Consider the following 19,706-nt stretch of genomic DNA (forward strand, 5'->3'; position numbering starts at 1 on the left):
CCCGTTCCTGCTTCCCGCACCAAGTCAGTGGTGCGCCCGTCAGCCCGGCTCGGCCCGTTCCTGCTCCCCGCACCAAGTCAGTGGTGCGCCCGTCAGCCCGGCTTGGCCCGTTCCTGCTCCCCGCACCAAGTCAGTGGTGCGCTCGTCAGCCCGGCTCGGCCCGTTCCTGCTCCCCGCACCAAGTCAGTGGTGCGTTTTTCGTCAGCCCGGTTCGGCTCACTCCTGCTCCTCACACCAAGCCAGTGGTGTGCGTTGTCAGTCCAGCATGGCCCGTGCCTGTTCTCCACACCAAGCCAGTGGTGGGCGTCGTCAGTCCGGCACGGCCCGTGCTTGTTCCACTGGTGCCTGGTTCGGCACTGGTCAGATGTTTTACGCCGGAGCTAGAGCAATCCGCTCCATCAGTGTGCAGTCCAGCTCCGGCCAGCGGGGCCAGACCAGACCAGGGGTACTTTGGGGGGTTGGAGAGGGAGCGGGGATCAGGCCCGAGCCGGATCCGCCGCCTAGGCGGAGTGCCCACCCGGTCCCTCCCTGTAGTATTTGGTTGACGCGGTCGGAGTCCGCGCCTTTAGGGGGGGGTACTGTCACGCCCTGGCTCTGGGGACACTGTTATGTTGAGCCAGGGTGTGTAGATAATGTGTTTTGTTTCTATGGGTGCTATTTCTATGTTGGCCAGAGTGGCTCCCAATCAGAGGCAACGAGTGTCAGGTGTTGCTGGCTGTCTCTGATTGGGAGCCATATTTATACAGTCTGTTTTTCATTCGTGTTTGTGGGATTTTGTTTCTAGTCTGTTTATGGTAGACCGTGAACTGTCACGATATCGTTTTGTTGTTTTTGAGCGTGTCGCTAAATAAAGAGTATGTTTGCCTGCAACGCTGCGCCTTGGTCCTCATCTATTCCTGACGATCGTGACAATCTAGTCATATTGTCTAGGTCTTGATGACATTATCTAGCCATATTGTCCAGGTCTAGGTTTTGATGACATTATCTAGTCATATTGTCTAGGTTTTGATGACATTATCTAGCCATATTGTCTAGGTCTTGATGACATTATCTAGCCATATTGTCTAGGTTTTGATGACATTATCTAGTCATATTGTCTAGGTTTTGATGACATTATCTAGCCATATTGTCCAGGTCTAGGTCTTGATGACATTATCTAGCCATTTTGTCCAGGTCTAGGTCTTGATGACATTATCTAGCCATATTGTCTAGGTTTTGATGACATTATCTAGCCATATTGTCTAGGTTTTGATGACATTATCTAGTCATATTGTCTAGGTTTTGATGACATTATCTAGCCATTTTGTCTAGGTCTTGATGACATTATCTAGCCATTTTGTGCAGGTCTAGACCCAGAGTTGTAGTGTCAGATGAGATTAGGGCTACAATCATTGATCATGTTGACAATCATGGTCTATCATTGAGAGATGCTGGTCTCAGAGTGCAGCCAAATTTGCAACGCTAAACTGTGTAATCTATTATAAGAACCTTCCAGCAAACTAACATGTAAGATATGGTCTCCGAACCACTTGTGTGTAATTTAATTTCTGTTTTAGGACCCAACGGTTACCAAATGGAGGGGGGGAGGTAGGATTTTCTCTACTCAGCAGGAAGCTGTAATTGTTGACATGGTCATTAGCAACAATGCCATAAAACAGAGAAATTCAAGAGAGAGTGTTGGCAGACAATAATAAATTTCAAAATGTTGAAAGTGTAAGCACGACAACCATTGCTAGAGTCTTGACAAAGCATCATATCAGCATGAAGCAGGTGTACACTATTCCCTTTGAGAGGAACTCCGGTACCAATATGTCCAGGTAAGATGTCTATATCCTGTAATACAGTACTGTTTTGACTGTAAACAAAACCCACCAGAGCACTGCACACTCAGCAGTGATTTCAGTTACAGTATACTGTAATGTAAACTACTGTTATAGAATAACTGTTATGTTGCCCTGTGGATTTACAATATTGTTCTTCACTGGTTGCCCTTTTCTTGTGGCAACAGGTCACAAATCTTGCAGCTGTGATGGCACACTGTTGTATTTCTCCCAATAGATATGGGAGTTTATCAAAATTCTATTTGTTTTCAAATTCTTTGTGGGTCTGTGTAATCTGAGGGAAATATGTGTCTCTAATATGGTCATACATTTGGCAGAAGGTTAGGAAGTGCAGCTCAGTTTCCACCTCATTTTGTGGGCAGTGTGCACATATCCTGTCTTCTCTTGAGAGCCAGGTCTGCCTACGGCAGCCTCTCTCAATAGCAAGGCTATGCTCACTGAATCTGTACATAGTCAAAGCTTTCCTTAATTTTGGGTCAGTCACAGTGGTCAGGTATTCTGTCACTGTGTACTCTCTGTTTAGGGCCAAATAGCATTCCAGTTTGCTCAGTTTTTTTGTTAATTCTTTCCAATGTGTCAAGTAATTATATTTTGTTTTCTCATGATTTGATTGGGTCTAAATGTGTTATTGTCCTGGGGCTCTGTGGGGTCTGTTTGTATTTGTGTCATCTCTCTGTAGGTGATGGCTTTGTAATGGAAGGTTTGGGAATCGCTTCCTTTTAGGTTCTCTCTCTCTACCCCTCTTTCTCTCACTCTCTCTCTCTCTCTCTCTCTCTCTCTCTCTCTCTCTCTCTCTCTCTCTCTGTAATCTTGCTGGGAGTTTGAGTGTTTGGTGTGGAGGGCTCTGTCCTTACTTATTTTCTTGATTATTTTCTTGGTCTTTTCTTTCTATTTCACTTTTCTATAGTGGAGGGTTAATGCACTGTTTGTTTTAGTGGTACCCACTGTTTTCGTTCAAAGTTAGGGAGGAAGAGGAAGGAATTTTAGTTTCCTGGGGTTTGAACGGTGTAGTGTGTGCGATGGCTTCGCAGCGTAGCGCGGAGGAGGCACTGTCATTATGGCATGGATTCAGGTGTGTTCCTGAGAATGGAGTTAAGGTGGAGGAGGTTCTGTATATATAGCCTCCCTACTGTTATTTTATTTTACTTCTGCTCTTTTTTTCTCAACACTTTTTTTGTTGTTTTATTTTTACTTTTTTGTTAAAAATAAATGCACTGTTGGTTAAGGGCTGTAAGGAAGCATTTCACTGTAATGTCTGCACCTGTTGTATTCGGCGCATGTGACCAATAAAATTTGATTTGATTTGATTTGATTATGTCTATATACAGTGTTGTAATGATGTGCAAATAGTTAAAGTTCAAAAGGGAAAATAAATAAACATAACTATGGGTTGTATTTACAATGGTGTTTGTTCTTCACTGGTTGCCCTTTTCTTGTGGCAACAGGTCAAAAATCTTGCTGCTGTGATGGCACACTTTGGTATTTCACCCAATGGATATCGGAGTGTATCAAAATTGGATTTTGTTTTCGAATTCTTTGTGGGTCTGTGTAATCTGAGGGAAATATGTGTCTCTAATGTGGTGATACTCTCTCTCTCATTCTCTCTCTCTCTCTCTCTCTCTCTCTCTCTCTCTCTCTCTCTCTCTCTCTCTCTCTCTCTCTCTCTCTTTCTCTCATCTTCTCTATCTCTCTGACATGGTTGTGTTTTGTCACTCCTATCTCTGTTCCCATCCTGATTCTGGCCCAGATCAGCTGTTGATCAGCTCTTTGTTTTTTTAGTGATGGTGTGCTATTGACCCCCTGTGTCTCTCTGTCTCTCTGCAGTGGAGCGATGTATGAGTGTGATGCAGTCGGGGACCCAGATGGTGAAGTTGAAGGCTGGCTCCAAGGGGCTGGTGAGACTGTTCTACCTGGACGGACATCGCTCATGCATCCGATGGAGACCCTCACGCAAGAGCGAGAGGGCCAAGAGTGAGTACACACACGCAATCTCTCACCTTAACCCCTAGCTCTACCCATATCAGAGGCACAACCTTTATGCAACATCGAAGCAATACAAACAATTAGGCTATGCTTTATGTAACTTTATACGATATTTTAACCGTGCAGGAATGTGAAATACTATCTTTTTGGTCTCTCTCTCTCTCTCTCCCTCTCTCTCTCTCTCTCTCTCTCTCTCTCTCTCTCTCTCTCTCTCTCTCTCTCTCTCTCTCTCTCTCTCTCTCTCTCTCTCTCTCTAGTCCCTATTGGGGATTAGTAATCAATAAAATGCCTGCAGCACCATTACCTTTTACCCCTTTTTAAGTTATGTGTGTGTGCGTGTGTCTGTGTGTGTGTCTGTTTGCATAAGATACGTCTCCTAGCTCTTCTCCATTTACATGATTGAAAGGCTGTTGTGTGGAGGTGTGTGTGTCCTGACTGAGTATCAGAGTCAAACAGAAGCCATGTTGTTGACTACAGTCGTGCCGCTGTAACTTCAGGGTTTATTTGCTGCAGTGTCTGTCTGGTTATGTGTTTATCTCTAACTTCTCCTCATTGAGGCCTTCATTAAATATTTAAGGGAACAAACTATCATCGCCCTAGCAGTTATCAAAAGGTTAACTTTTTGTCTCCTAGCGGACTTTTGTTTGTTTTCATCCATTTTGATCACAAAGGAGAGCTACTTAATGGATTCCCAAGATTCTCAGTGCTACAGCTGTATGCAATATTCAGATTCATGCTCTGTCTCCTAACTCTAAATGGACCTCTCGCTCTCTCTTTCTGTCCCGCCCTCTTTCCCTTTCAGTCACCATTGATTCGCTGTACAAGGTGACGGAGGGCCGTCAGTCAGACATCTTCCACCGCCATGCGGAGGGCAGTTTCGACCCTGCCTGCTGTTTCACCGTTTACCATGGCAACCACATGGAGTCCCTAGACCTGGTGACCTCTAACCCTGAGGAGGCTCGGACCTGGGTGACAGGACTACGATACCTGATGGCTGGCATCAGTGACGAGGACTCACTGGCCAAACGACAACGCACACACGACCAATATCATTTTAAGACTAACACACACTCATGCACACACACCAATGTCATCGTTATACCCTAGTGGGTGTGTCCTGCTGTCCCTACCTTACCCCTAACCATCCAATCAGAATGACCCATTTTATGCTCTTCTTTGACATCTCCTTTGTCCCTCTGCTTTGTTTTCATTCCTCCCAAAGAGAAAGTGCTCTCCCTCTTTTCATGTCTTCCTGCTGCATGCAGTGTGGGCGTGCCTCCGAGCGCTGTTCTGTTCTGACTGGATTTGACAACTGACAAAACATGGTGCTGTTTTCTTTCGTAAAGCCTCTCAGCTTGAATACACATTATAAAGTGTTTCTAAAATTAACTGCAACACAAGTTTAGACTTTAGTCCACAGTGCAGTCAAAGACAGTACAGTATGAAGGACAATAGAAATCCCTGATCACAGTAAACACGACATCGGGTCTAACGGCCGTCTCGCGCCGAACTGAGCATGTGCACACCGTCAAATAAAAGGCACTCCTTGTTTTTTGACGAAAATGAAAACGTGTGAGTTTGTCACTTTCACGAGGCTGGAGTAATAACACGTTCAACTACTCAAATCTAGATTATGCCTTTAGATTTTGAGAAAATTAACAAACTAAGGAAGAATCTTTCATTTCTCCCATTGGCTTGTCAGACCCCAAACCCCGGCCTGGTCTGCTTGGTCTGCTTCACAAGTGTTCCCGGAAGTCTTCTGATGTTGCTCCTCTGGGTTTAGAAACTCTGTGGTGCAGTGCATTGGCTAGCCAAGCTCTGGTGATGTTGCTGCTGTTTATAAACTAGTTAGACATCTTGCTGACTACACTACCCTCCCACCCTTCACACACACCCACACACACACACACCATCCCATGGCTGTGTCCTTAACCTGTGTGTGTGTACGTGGATGAAGCAGACGTTCGAGGAGGCCGATAAGAACGGGGATGGTCTGTTGAACATGGAGGAGATCTACCAGCTACTGCACAAGATGAACGTCAACCTGCCCCGCAGGAAGGTCAAACACATGTTCCAGGTCAGTCACAGGTCAGGGACCAAATACTGTACCAGTCACCTGTCACTACACGATCTGGCTAGAGAAGACAGAAGAGGGATGCTTTCTAACCAGTAAACCTCACCTGGCAAGTGATTGGGCCCAGCTGTTTGAATTGGGCCCGTAGGGCTCTGGTCAAAAGTAGTGCACTATATAAGGAATAGGGTGCCATTTGGGATGCTACCTATGTGACTCAAAAGACAGGCGTGCCTGCGAGTTCTGAGCATGACGGTCACATAGTACAGTTGGTTTATAGTCCATTATTTTTAGGACACACCCCAGGAGTCAATTGTTGTATGAACTGAACAAGGACAATGTCAGAACACAGTTGCCTTTTCTGTCCTTACATGACAATGTCCTTAGAGTTGTTTGGACCATGTTGAGGCACCATGGCTTTGTGTGAATATGCCAGATGTTTACAGACAAAAATAAGTTGAAACAATTTGGAATAGAGGGTTGAATTGGAATTGTATCACCTGACCACTGCAGCCTCTTACTAATGGTGATGTAATTTCCCTTTCCCACAGGAAGCAGACTCGGACGACCAACAGGGCACGTTGACGTTTGAGGAGTTCAGCGTGTTCTATAAGATGATGTCACTGCGGCGGGACCTGTTTCTGCTGCTCATGGGATACAGCGACAGGAAGGACCACCTGACGGCTGACGAGCTGGCCAACTTCCTGCGCAACGAACAGAAGGTCAGGGGTCACAGAAAGTGATGTCAGATGCATGAAACATGAGCGAATGGACTTAGAAATGGGCGGTATAGTCTGTGCTCCAAAATGCGATGTGATTTGACGAGAATACTGACAGTTTGCCAAGGCAGAGATGAGTGGCCGACACCGAGACGCGTGCGGACAGCAGTGGACGCATAAATTCTGGCCTAATGACATTGGCCAAATGTCATTACACTTCTTGGTGTTTTGTGTAACAGATGTTTATTTCCATTCACCACTGTTTGGAGACTGGAAATATGTTGCGAGTGGATGAACGTACGCAGGTAGCCTAGTAAAGGAGACCTTTGAAGTGATTGTTTGACAATCAGATGAAAACATCATGACTGGTTGTGTTTATGACACAATAAAAGTTAATACATTTTAAAAGTTAAAGGACAAATCTTTGCGACTATGCCCACAGAGATCCTATTGAATTAATAGGGATTCTATATGTAATTCTATGATTAGGCCAATAAAATGGAGGTCCCGTATCGGGAAGAAATTCAATCTACTTTTATCCCTGAATATAGTACATTGTTTTACTGTCACTTCCTATCATTGTTTTACTGTCACTTCCTGTCATTGTTTTAATGTCACTTCTTGTCACTTCCTCTCATTGTTTTACTGTCACTTCCTGTCATTGTTTTACTGTCACTTCCTATCATTGTTGTACTGTCACTTCCAATCATTGTTTTACTGTCACTTCCTATCATTGTTTTACTGTCACATCATGTCATTTTTACTGTCACTTCGTGTCATTGTTTTACTGTCACTTCCTGTCATTGTTTTACTGTCACTTCCTGTCATTGTTTTACTGTCTCTTCCTGTCATTTTTACTGTTACTTCCAATCATTGTTTTACTGTCACTTCCTGTCATTGTTTTACTGTCACTTCCTGTCATTGTTTTACTGTCACTTCCTATCATTGTTTTACTGTCACTTCATGTCATTTCTGGGAATAGATGTAGGATGTGATGGATTATGGTGGATTACTGCTTCCTCAGTCTAGACACCCGCACTCAGGGGCCAGAGGCTGGGGGGCTCAGTCTAGACACCAGCACTCAGGGGCCAGAGGTTGGGGGAGAGGGGCTCAGTCTAGACACCAGCACTCAGGGGCCAGAGGCTGGGGGGCTCAGTCTAGACACCCGCACTCAGGGGCCAGAGGCTGGGGGGGCTCAGTCTAGACACCAGCACTCAGGGGCCAGAGGTTGAGGGGGGGGCTCAGTCTAGACACCCGCACTCAGGGGCCAGAGGTGGGGGGTGAGTATTTTGACAGAGGTCTCTCAGGAGTCTATTTTGATTGGCAGATTGTGGCTTGGTTTCTCTGATAGTGTCTGTCTCATAAAAAATATGTGTGTCTATGTGTATGTGTGTCTGTGTGTCTGTGTGTCTGTGTGTATGTGTGTCTGTGTGTATGTCTGTCTGTGTGTCGTGTGTGTGTGTGTGTGTGTGTGTATAAATGTGTGTGTTTATTGTGATAGTGTGCCTCTTCCGTCCTCACTGTGTCTCCTTCTCTCTTTATTCAGTGTCTGTGTGGGTGTGTGTTCTGTGTGTTCTGACAGTGTGTGTCTCTCTCTCCTCAGATGGTGAATGTGACTACAGAATACTGTCTGGATGTCATTGATAAGTTTGAGCTGTCTGAAGAGAATAAACAGAAAGGCATTCTGGGAATTGAGGGTAAGCCACTCTCTCTCTCTCTCTCTCTCTCTCTCTCTCTCTCTCTCTCTCTCTCTCTCTCTCTCTCTCTCTCTCTCTCTCTCTCTCTCTCTCTCTCTCTCTCTCTCTCTCTCTCTCTCTCTCTCTCTCTCTCTCTCTCTCTCTCTCTCGCTCTCTGTCAATTCAATTCAATTTCAATTCAATAGACTTTATTGACATGGCAAGTAAAATTACTTACATTGTCAAAGTATACATATAACAAAAATGGTGGGACCAACAGCAATAATAATAGTAGTAGTAGAAATGGGATTACCATTAACAGCAACTACAACAACAATAAAACAATTCTTCTTAAAAATACTCAGCCACAGCATCATGTCTCCGTACTGGGTCAGGCCACAGGACTTCATCCACATCACAGGCCACATTTTGTCTGGCCAGGCAACGGGGAAAAACACCTGGCATGCCGTATCCAGGCTTGGGCATGCCTCCACACCTATGTCACCACAGGCAAGTCCCATGGCTTGCAGGAGATTTACCCTGGTGTAAGGTTGGCGTTCATATACCTTCCACCGCCATGAGGAGAATAATTCCTCAATGGGGTTTAGGAAAGGGGAGTACGGTGGAAGGCAAAGATTGATAAAACCTTGGTTCATATTGTACCACTCTCTAACCTGGAGGGCTCTGTGAAAACTCACATTGTCCCAAACAAAAATATACATGGAATACTAGGCCTACAAACAGTTAGACCAACCCTCCATTACAATACTACAGTACATTGGTACAGTGATGTACTGAAACATATATTTACTTACAGTATACTGTGGTACAGTATATAGTATGTCATACAGTAATTGCTGTCAACATTTACATACTGTACTATAATGTCAAAAAAAGGTAATTACCTGTTCTCTTCTCTAAATCTTCGGATTATGGTGGACACAGTGAATCTACTGATGTTTGGTTGTACCCTTTGTCCAGCCTCCCTCATGCTCATACCATGGACAAGAACATGGTCAATCACAGTAGCTCTGATTTCATCAGATATTACTGTTCTTTGTCTTCGCTGACCACCTCGACCACCTCGAGCCTCCTCTCACACGAACTCTTCCTCTCAGATTTCTATCCATTGTAGGTGCTCTCTGTAGGTGCCAGTGCTCTCTGAACTGGCTTACTGTATAGTTCAAACAGTATTTTGTTGAGGGCTTCTTTTTGTTTTTGTCTTTCTCTGTCCTTACCATTATAGGGTATCCATAAAATATTTTTGATAAGAAAGTGAGTGTGTGAGAGGAATTATTGGTGTTGATGGGTGAGTGGATGAGATGTAATGAGAATAACAATACATTAAAGCAATAGTAGTCGACCAATCTCAACATGACTGAGAAGACACATTACATGCTATGAAAGCCAAAATAAAACCGGAAATATTATTGACATTACATTACACTTTTCACTGGCTGTCCCTCAGGTTGTGGCAGGAGGACACATATTTGGCTGCCAAAATTGCACATTTTGGCTTTTCACCCAATAAATATTAGATTTTTTCTTCCTATTTTACAGTTTCAAATTCTTTGTACTGAATGATAATTTTGGGAAAGAAAGATTCTCTTAGGTCTGAGTATTTGTCACAGTGTAATAGGAAATGCAGCTCTGTCTCTACTTCTCCCCGGGGGCAGAGTGAGCACAGCCTGTCCTCTCTGGGCAGCCAGGTTTGCCTGTGACGACCGGTCTCTATAGCCAGACTGTGCTCACTGAGTCTGTACCTAGTCAGTGTTTTTCTCAGTTTTCTATCAGTCACAGTGGTCCGATATTCTGCCACCATGTACTGTCTGTTTAGAGCCAAATAGCATTGAAGTTTACTTTGATTTTTTGTGGTGTCTTTCCAATAGGTGATATATTTTTCTTTTTGCTTTGTGATGATTTGGTTGGGCCAGATTTTCTGAGTGCTGTCCTGAGGCTCTATGAGGTTGGTTTTGGTTAGTGAACTGAGCCTCAGAACCAGCTGGCTGAGGGGACTCTTCTCTTGTTTCATCTCTTGACATAGTAGAGCTGTGTGATGGAATGTTTTGGGGTAACATTCTCTCTCTCTCTCTCTCTCTCTCTCTCTCTCAATTTTTCAATTTCAATTTCAATTTAAGGGCTTTATTGGCATGGGAAACGTATGTTAACATTGCCAAAGCAAGTGAAGTAGATAGTAAACAAAAGTGAAATAAACAATAAATATTAACAGTAAACATTACACTCAGAAGTTTCAAAAGAATAAAGACATTTCAAATGTCATATTATGTATATATACAGTGTTGTAACAATGTGCAAATAGTTAAAGTAAAATGGGACAATAAATAAACATAAATATGGGTTGTATTTACAATGGTGTTTGTTCTTCACTGGTTGCCTTTTCTTGTGGCAACAGGTCACAAATCTTGCAGCTGTGATGGCACACTGTGGTTTTTCACCCAGTAGATAAGGGGAGTTTATCAAAATTGGGTTTGTTTTCGAATTCTTTGTGGATCGCTGTAATCTGAGGGAAATATGTGTCTCTAATATGGTCATACATTTGGCAGGAGGTTAGGAAGTGCAGCTCAGTTTCCACCTCATTTTGTGGGCAGTGTGCACATAGCCTGTCTTCTCTTGAGAGCCAGGTCTGCCTACGGCGGCCTTTCTCAATAGCAAGGCTATGCTCACTGAGTCTGTACATAGTCAAAGCTCAACGTAGACGCTTTCCTTAAGTTTGGGTCAGTCACAGTGGTCAGGTATTCTGCCACTGTGTACTCTCTGTTTAGGGCCAAATAGCATTCTAGTTTGCTCTGTTTTTTTGTTTGTTCTTTCCAATGTGTCAAGTAATTCTCTTTTAGTTTTCTCATGATTTGGTTGGGTCTAATTGTGTTGTTGTTGTTGTCCTGGGGCTGTGTGGGGTCTGTTTGTGTTTGTGAACAGAGGCCCAGGACAAGCTTACTTGGGGGACTCTTCTCCAAGTTCATCTCTCTGTAGGTGATGGCTTTGTTATGGAAGGTTTGGGAATCGCTTCCTTTTAAGTGGTTATAGAATTTAACGGCTCTTTTCTGGATTTTGATAATTAGCGGGTATTGGCCTAATTCTGCTCTGCATGCATTATTTGGTGTTTTACGTTGTACACGGAGGATGTTTTTGCAGAATTCTGCATGCAGAGTCTCAATTTGGTGTTTGTCCCATTTTGTGAATTCTTGGTTGGTGAGCGGACCCCAGACCTCAGAACCATAAAGGGCAATGGGTTCTATAACTGATTCAAGTATTTTTAGCCAGATCCTAATTGGTATGTCAAATTTTATGTTCCTTTTGATGGCATAGAAGGCCCTTCTTGCCTTGTCTCTCAGATCGTTCACAGCTTTGTGGAAGTTACCTGTGGCGCTGATGTTTAGGCCGAGGTATGTATAGTTTTTTGTGTGCTCTAGGGCAACGGTGTCTAGATGGAATTTGTATTTGTGGTCCTGGCAACTGGACCTTTTTTGGAACACCATTATTTTTGTCTTACTGAGATTTACTGTCAGGGCCCAGGTCTGACAGAATATGTGCAGAAGATCTAGGTGCTGCTGTAGGCCCTCCTTGGTTGGTGACAGAAGCACCAGATCATCAGCAAACAGAAGACATTTGACTTCAGATTCTAGTAGGGTGAGGCCGGGTGCTGCAGACTGTTCTAGTGCCCTCGCCAATTCGTTGATATATATGTTGAAGAGGGTGGGGCTTAAACTGCATCCCTGTCTCACCCCACGGCCCTGTGGAAAGAAATGTGTGTGTTTTTTGCCAATTTTAACCGCACACTTGTTGTTTGTGTACATGGATTTTATAATGTCGTATGTTTTTCCCCCAACCCCACTTTCCATCAATTTGTATAGCAGACCCTCATGCCAAATTGAGTCAAAAGCTTTTTGAAATCAACAAAGCATGAGAAGACTTTGCCTTTGTTTTGGTTTGTTTGTTTGTCAATTAAGGTGTGCAGGGTGAATACGTGGTCTGTCGTACGGTAATTTGGTAAAAAGCCAATTTGACATTTGCTCAGTACATTGTTTTCACTGAGGAAATGAACTAGTCTGCTGTTAATGATAATGCAGAGGATTTTCCCAAGGTTGCTGTTGACGCATATCCCACGGTAGTTATTGGGGTCAAATTTGTCTCCACTTTTGTGGATTGGGGTGATCAGTCCTTGGTTCCAAATATTGGGGAAGATGCCAGAGCTAAGGATGATGTTAAAGAGTTTAAGTATAGCTAATTGAAATTTGTGGTCTGTATATTTTATAATTTCATTGAGGATACCATCAACACCACAGGACTTTTTGGGTTGGAGGGTTTGTATTTTGTCCTGTAGTTCATTCAATGTAATTGGAGAATCCAGTGGGTTCTGGTAGTCTTTAATAGTTGATTCTAAGATTTGCATTTGATCATGTATATTTTTTTGCTGTTTGTTCTCTGTTATAGGGCCAAAAAGATTGGAGAAGTGGTTTACCCATACATCTCCGTTTTGGATAGATAGCTCTTCGTGTTGTTGTTTGTTTAGTGTTTTCCAATTTTCCCAGAAGTGGTTAGAGTCTATGGATTCTTCAATTACATTGAGCTGATTTCTGACATGCTGTTCCTTCTTTTTCCGTAGTGTATTTCTGTATTGTTTTAGTGATTCACCATAGTGAAGGCGTAGGCTCAGGTTTTCTGGGTCTCTATGTTTTTGGTTGGATAGGTTTCTCAATTTCTTTCTTAGGTTTTTGCATTCTTCATCAAACCATTTACCACTGTTATTACTTTTCTTTGGTTTTCTGTTAGAGATTTTTAGATTTGATAGGGAAGCTGAGAGGTCAAATATACTGTTTAGGTTTTCTACTGCCAAGTTTACACCTTCACTATTACAGTGGAACGTTTTGTCCAGGAAGTTGTCTAGAATGGATTGAATTTGTTGTTTCCTAATTGTTTTTTGGTAGGTTTCAACACTACTTTCCTTCCATCTATAGCATTTCTTAATATTATTCAGTTCCTTTGGCTTTGATGCCTCATGATTGAGTATTGCTCTGTTCAAGTAGACTGTGATTTTGCTGTGGTCTGATAGGGGTGTCAGTGGGCTGACTGTGAACGCTCTGAGAGACTCTGGGTTGAGGTCAGTGATAAAGTAGTCTACAGTACTACTGCCAAGAGATGAGCTATAGGTGTACCTACCATAGGAGTCCCCTCGAAGCCTACCATTGACTATGTACATACCCAGTGTGCGACAGAGCTGCAGGAGTCGTGACCCATTTTTGTTGGTTATGTTGTCGTAGTTGTGCCTAGGGGGGCATATGGGGGAGGGAATGCTGTCATCTCCAGGTAGGTGTTTGTCCCCCTGTGTGCTGAGGGTGTCAGGTTCTTGTCCAGTTCTGGCATTTAGGTCGCCACAGACTAGTACATGTCCCTGGGTCTGGAAATGATTGATTTCCCCCTCCAGGATGGAGAAACTGTCTTCATTAAAGTATGGGGATTCTAGTGGGGGGATATAGGTAGCACACAGGAGGACATTTTTCTTAGTTGAGATAATTTCCTTTTGAATTTCTAGCCAAATGTAAAATGTTCCTGTTTTGATTAATTTAATAGAGTGAGTTAGGTCTGCTCTATACCAAATTAGCATACCCCCTGAGTCCCTTCCCTGTTTCACACCTGGTAGTTTGGTGGATGGGACTACCAGCTCTCTGTAACCTAGAGGGCAACCAGTGGGTCCGTCTCCTCTATACCATGTTTCTTGTAGGATGACAATGTCTGTATTTCCGATTTCTTTGGTGAAGTCCAGATTCCTGCTCTTTAGGCCAAAGGCAGATGACCTCAGGCCTTGGTTATTCCAGGATGAAATAGTGAAGGCTTTGTGTTCCATAAAGTGTCTAATGTTGTTGGTTGTGTGGTTTGGCCTCAGGCCAGTAATTGTGAGCAGAGCCTGCTGAGCATCTGGTACATGCCATTGGCTTGGGCTAGTGTAAGAGTGGGTGTTGGGCCTGTTTGCCTGCTCACGGCCTGGGCGTATGTGTGACTTTCATGTTGAGGCCCTCTTTGTGGGAGTGGGGGGGCTTGGGGTGGGTAGGAGGGGCATAGGTCTGATCTGAGGGGGCCTAAATGGGGTGTGGGCATGGTTGACTTTGGGGGAGTTAATTGGTGGGGGGGGGGGGGGTGTAGATGTGGTTGATGGTGCTGTGGTCTGGATGTAGGTCCTCTCTGCGGGGGTCCTCTATGTGTAGGTCCTGGGGGGGGTCCCGCAGGTCTGGGAGAGTGTCTCGCTGGTCTGGGCGGGGTGTCTGTTGATCTGTTGCTCCTGTGTGAGGTGTTGTGTCTGCGGTTGAGGGTGATATCCTTTAGGGTCCGGGCGAAGGTGGGCACTGCTGCCTTGTATAGGTGGACCTGGTCATAAAGGCTGTTCACGTCCAGGGTGGAGTGGTGGGCCAGGTAGACATTTGGTTTTGATGCACAGTCACGGGAAATACTTGCGTTTACCCGCTGTATGGTAGCAGGGTGGAAGTCTTTTCGTGGTAACAGGGTTGAGATAACCACTTGTGCGTTGGGGAAAGTAGAAGAAGCTTTTTCTATCACTCCCTTGATTGATGTGGCCACCCTTTCCTGCTGTGTTCTCAGGTCGTTTGTGCCTGTGTGTATTATTATGTGGCTGGGTGATCCTAGTCGGTCCTCAGACAGAAGGTCTAGGGCGCGCTGGGTGTTTGGACACCAGAGTTTAGACACTGTGTGTTTTGGAAAAAGTTTATTTTCTTGTATGTATTTCCCGTTTGAGTCCATAAGGAGTACAATCTGTGGCTTGTGTATGTCCTCAGTGGGTGTGGGGGGGTCGTCATGAGGGCTATCAGGGTGGCTGATGGGGGTTGCTCAGAGGGGTTGGGATCCCCTGGGCTTGGGGTTCTTCATTTGTTTGTCTGTGTGTGATGTCGAGGCTATGGTCAGGGTCTAGGGTGTACTGTTCTGCTGCGGTGCTTCGAGACTTTGGCCAGGATCTGAGGTGGGCTGTTCTGCTGGCTTCTCTGCGGGGGGTGGCCAGCTCTCTAATGGGTTGTTCTATGTCACCCGTCATCGTTCTCACCTTCTCCTCCAGCACTCTGATCCTCTCCTCTAGTGCTCTGTTCTTCTCCTGCTCCTGCTCTTTCTCCTGTTGATGTTGTCTCACCACAGTCCAGAGTGCAGACATGTCTCTCTCTACCTGCAGCTCTCCAGGTCTAGTTAAGGGGGTGTTGTTGTGCTGGACTGTTGTCTGGGTCTGTGCTGACTGGAGTGTGTTCACCTGCTGTTCCAGCTCCACCTGCCTTACCTCCAGCTGGGTGAATGTATCCTTCATTTCAATGAGGGAGTAGTACTCTGTGCTGGGAAGTTGACTTTCTGCTTGGGGTTGCTCTGTGGGGTTATTTAATGAAGAGGTCTGATCTGACCCGCTCGGGGTAGGGGTATCTTTCTCAAGGGAGAGCTTCTCCTGCTGAGCTATTTATTTGATTAGGTGAAAGTCCAGCTCGAACTGTGTGGTGTTGCCTTGAACCAAAACGGTTCCAGATTTATAGAGATTAATATTAGACGACTCAGAGTCCTCGTTGTCCAGTATCCTGAGTTTCCACCCGTCGCTAACACCCCCCCTCTTAACAGAGGGGTAGTGTGCTAGTATAGCACTGTGCCATGCCAGGGGATGGTCTGTGTGGAAGATAAGGTTGCTTATGTTCCCATTTTTATACAAATCAGCAAAAAGTGTCTCCTGCTTCCCCAAAATAAGTTTCAATTTGTACTCTTTTCGTGTCTTGTCGTTTTTTACATTCAGAGGGTACTGTATTTTAATGACCTCTGAACAGTGGGGAAGTGCTTCTAAGGCCTCTCCATTTGGTTGGGGTAGACTGTACGACTCTCCTGCCATTGTTGGGCTCAGGGGCTTTGACACCTCTCACTTCACACGTCAGTGCTAATTGAAATTGTATCTCTTTGTCAAGCAAGCTTAAGCTTAGTAGCCTTAGCATTCAGTCCTTATAAAATAAAATATATCATTGTAATGTATTTTTCTTCTTGGTTTTTGAAAGTGAAAAATAGCTTCATACTAAACATTACTCACTCAGTTCCAGGTTGGATGGTGTTTTCAGGTTTCTGTTTGTTTGCCAGAGCATTTGCTGTATAGTTTGAGAATAGTAATCCTTGGTAGTAGAAAACTTTCCAGGTAATTCCGTCCAAAATCAGGTTGTAGGTTTGGAGTTTTGGTTTGGAATGAAGGTTATGTTGTGGAGGGTAGCATCCTGTATATGTCCCTGCCAAAAAATCCTACTTTATCTAACTCTAAATCTATATATTTTGTTAAAAATGCAGGAGCAATGTCTTTGAGCTCTCTCTCTCTCTCTCTCTCTCTCTCTCTCTCTCTCTCTCTCTCTCTCTCTCTCTCTCTCTCAATTCAATTCAATTCAATTCAATTTCAATTTAAGGGCTTTATTGGCATGGGAAACGTGTGTTAACATTGCCAAAGCAAGTGAAGTAGATAGTAAACAAAAGTGAAATAAACAATAAATATTAACAGTAAACATTACACTCAGAAGTTTCAAAAGAATAAAGACATTTCAAATGTCATATTATGTATATATACAGTGTTGTAACAATGTGCAAATAGTTAAAGTCTCTCTCTCTCTCTCTCTCTCTCTCTCTCTCTCTCTCTCTCTCTCTCTCTCTCTCTCTCTCTCTCTCTCTCTCTCTCTCTCTCTCTCTCTCTCTCTCTCTCTCTCTCTCTCTCTCTCTCTCTCTCTCTCTCTCTCTCTCTCAGTAAGCCTGGGCTGTAATCTCTATAAAGGGTTGAAGACTCAGATCGGTAAACAGTTTTTGGGGAGGAGGAGGAGGAAGGTGAGGAGGAAGAAGAGGAGAGGTGGAGGAAGAGTTGGGGGGTGAGTTGGAGAGGGATAAGGAGGTGTGGGGAGGTGAGATCATGTCTTTACTTCCACCTCCCCCACCTCTCCCCCTCCCCTTCCTCCTCCACCTCTCCTCCTCCTCTCCTTACCTCCTTATCAATTCAGTTAAATTCAAAGGGCTTTCTTGGCATGGGAAACATACCACTGCCAAAGCAAGTGAAATAGATAAACTAAAGTAAACTTAACAATACAATATTAACAGTAAACATTACACTTACAAAAGTTCCAAAGAATAAAGACATTTCAAATGTCATCTTATGTCTATATACAGTGTTGTAACAATGTGCAAGTAGTTGAAGTACAAAAGGGAAAATAAATCAACATAAATATGGGTTGTATTTACAATGGTGTTTGTTCTTCACTGGTTGCCCTTTTCTTGTGGCAACAGGTCACACATATTGCTGCTGTGATGGCACACTGTGGTTTTTCACCCAATAGATATGGGAGTTTATCAAAATGGTATTTGTTTTCAAATTCTTTGTGGTTCTGTGTAATCTGAGGGAAATATGTGTCTCTAATGTGGTCATACATTTGGCAGAAGGTTAGGAAGTGCAGCTCAGTTTCCACCTCATTTTGTGGGCAGTGTGCATATAGCCTGTCTTCTCTTGAGTGCCAGGTCTGTCTACGGCGGCCTCTCTCAATAGCAAGGCTATGCTCACTGAGTCTGTACATAGTCAAAGCTTTCCTTAATTTTTGGTCAGTCACAACGGTCAGGTATTCTGCCACTGTGTACTCTCTGTTTAGGGCCAAATAGCATTCTAGTTTGCTCAGTTCTTTTGTTAATTCTTTCCAATGTGTCAAGTAATTATCTTTTTGTTTTCTCATGATTTGGTTGGGTCTAATTGTGCTGCTGTCCTGGGGCTCTGTGGGGTCTGTTTGTGTTTGTCAACAGAGCCCCAGGACCAGCTTGTTTAGGGGACTCTTCTCCAGGTTCATCTCTCTGTAGGTGATGGCTTTGTTATGGAAGGTTTGAGAATCGCTTCCTTATCCCTCTCCACCTCCTCCCACCTCCTCCTCCCACCTCTCATGAGGATGCCTCTCCCAGTTAATGCTCTCTCTCCTCCTTTCCCTCAAAAAAATAATACTTATTTGAATCAGTGTGCATTAAAGTATTACATTCAATCATTGAATGTTCAGCTCGTTAAGGTTCATAAAAGCCATGTGGCTGTCAGGGTTTTCTTCTCCTCTGTTTCTGTCATGGGTGGTCTGCTATTAAAATGATGTCTCTTATATTATAATAGTTCCTCCTAGCTGTAACCATTGCAGTGCTGCTGTAAGTCAATTGAATACCGTGTTCCTCTAAAATCCTTATGTGTTCTATTCAGTTAAATTGTGGCTGAATAGAAGGCTCTTCAGAGTGTGTTCAAACAGGAAGATTCTCCACTGTGAAGAGATGTTGTTCCCCAGAGCACACATTTATCTGTCCCCTTCTCTCAGATATGTAACCAATTAGAGTTAACGTAGCTCTTCTCACGCAGTTTATTTAGAGAAACGTTCCATTTCCACATTACGTAACAGCACTTTCAAAAAAGTCAGGAAAAGGATTTGAACAGTTTTTAAGTGAAAAGCAGCAGGATTTGTGGTCATTAGAGACACAGAGAAACCTGGGATTACCTTCTATTACTGACACATCTGCTCTGAGGCACAGTCTCTGTCTCTCTCTCTCTCTCTCTCTCTCTCTCTCTCTCTCTCTCTCTCTCTCTCTCTCTCTCTCTCTCTCTCAATTCAATTCAATTCAAGCTGCTTTATTGGCATGATAAACATTGCGTCAATATTGCCAAAGACACAATGTATACAATATACATTGTAATAAAATAATAAATAATAACAAATAATAATAAAAATGGTAGTAAATAATAATAAATAAATAACAACAATAAAATGGTAACAGTCAATAGTATAAATATAATAAATATACAAATCTAAATATGGAAAATGAAACTTTAACTAACTTATAACTAAATAACGGTCATCTTCACCATTATATCAGTACTACAACTACCATCATCATTACTACCACTACTACCACCACCATCATTAAACTGCCATCATTACCATTACCACCCATACCACCTACCATACCACACCTACACATTCCATCTCTCTCTCTGTCTCCCTCTCTCTCTCTCTCTCTTTCTGTCTCCCTCTCTCTCTCTCTCTCTCTCTCTCCCTCTCTCTTTCTGTCTCCATCTCTCTCTCTCTCTCTCTCCCTCTCTCTCTCTGTCTCCATCTCTCTCTCTCTCTCTCTCTCTCTGTCTCCATCTCTCTCTCTCTCTCTCTCTCTCTCTCTCTGTCTCCATCTCTCTCTCTCTCTCTCTCCCTCTCTCTCTCTCTCTCCATCTCTCTCTCTCTCTCTCTCCCTCTCTCTTTCTGTCTCCATCTCTCTCTCTCTCTCTCTCTCTCTCTCTCTCTCTTTCTGTCTCCATCTCTCTCTCTCTCTCTCTCCCTCTCTCTTTCTGTCTCCTCTCTCTCTCTCTCTCTTTCTGTCTCTCTCTCTCTCTCTCTCT

At 43.8% G+C, this 19,706-nt stretch overlaps 1 protein-coding gene across 6 annotated transcripts in view; it reads left to right on the forward strand.

Annotated features, from left to right (window-relative positions):
- Positions 1–19,706, forward strand: part of plch1 (phospholipase C, eta 1) — a 130,607-nt gene that overhangs the window by 67,835 nt on the left and 43,066 nt on the right. For all 6 annotated transcript variants that reach the window (XM_045220234.1, XM_045220231.1, XM_045220239.1 and 3 more), the window contains 5 exons: positions 3,666–3,812; positions 4,627–4,870; positions 5,772–5,901; positions 6,447–6,617; positions 8,218–8,311. In XM_045220234.1, the coding sequence (XP_045076169.1) occupies positions 3,666–3,812; positions 4,627–4,870; positions 5,772–5,901; positions 6,447–6,617; positions 8,218–8,311 (786 nt within the window). The remainder of the gene's footprint in view (positions 1–3,665; positions 3,813–4,626; positions 4,871–5,771; positions 5,902–6,446; positions 6,618–8,217; positions 8,312–19,706) is intronic.

This window comes from Coregonus clupeaformis, chromosome 6, assembly GCF_020615455.1.
Source record: "Coregonus clupeaformis isolate EN_2021a chromosome 6, ASM2061545v1, whole genome shotgun sequence".
Taxonomy (NCBI): domain Eukaryota; kingdom Metazoa; phylum Chordata; class Actinopteri; order Salmoniformes; family Salmonidae; genus Coregonus; species Coregonus clupeaformis.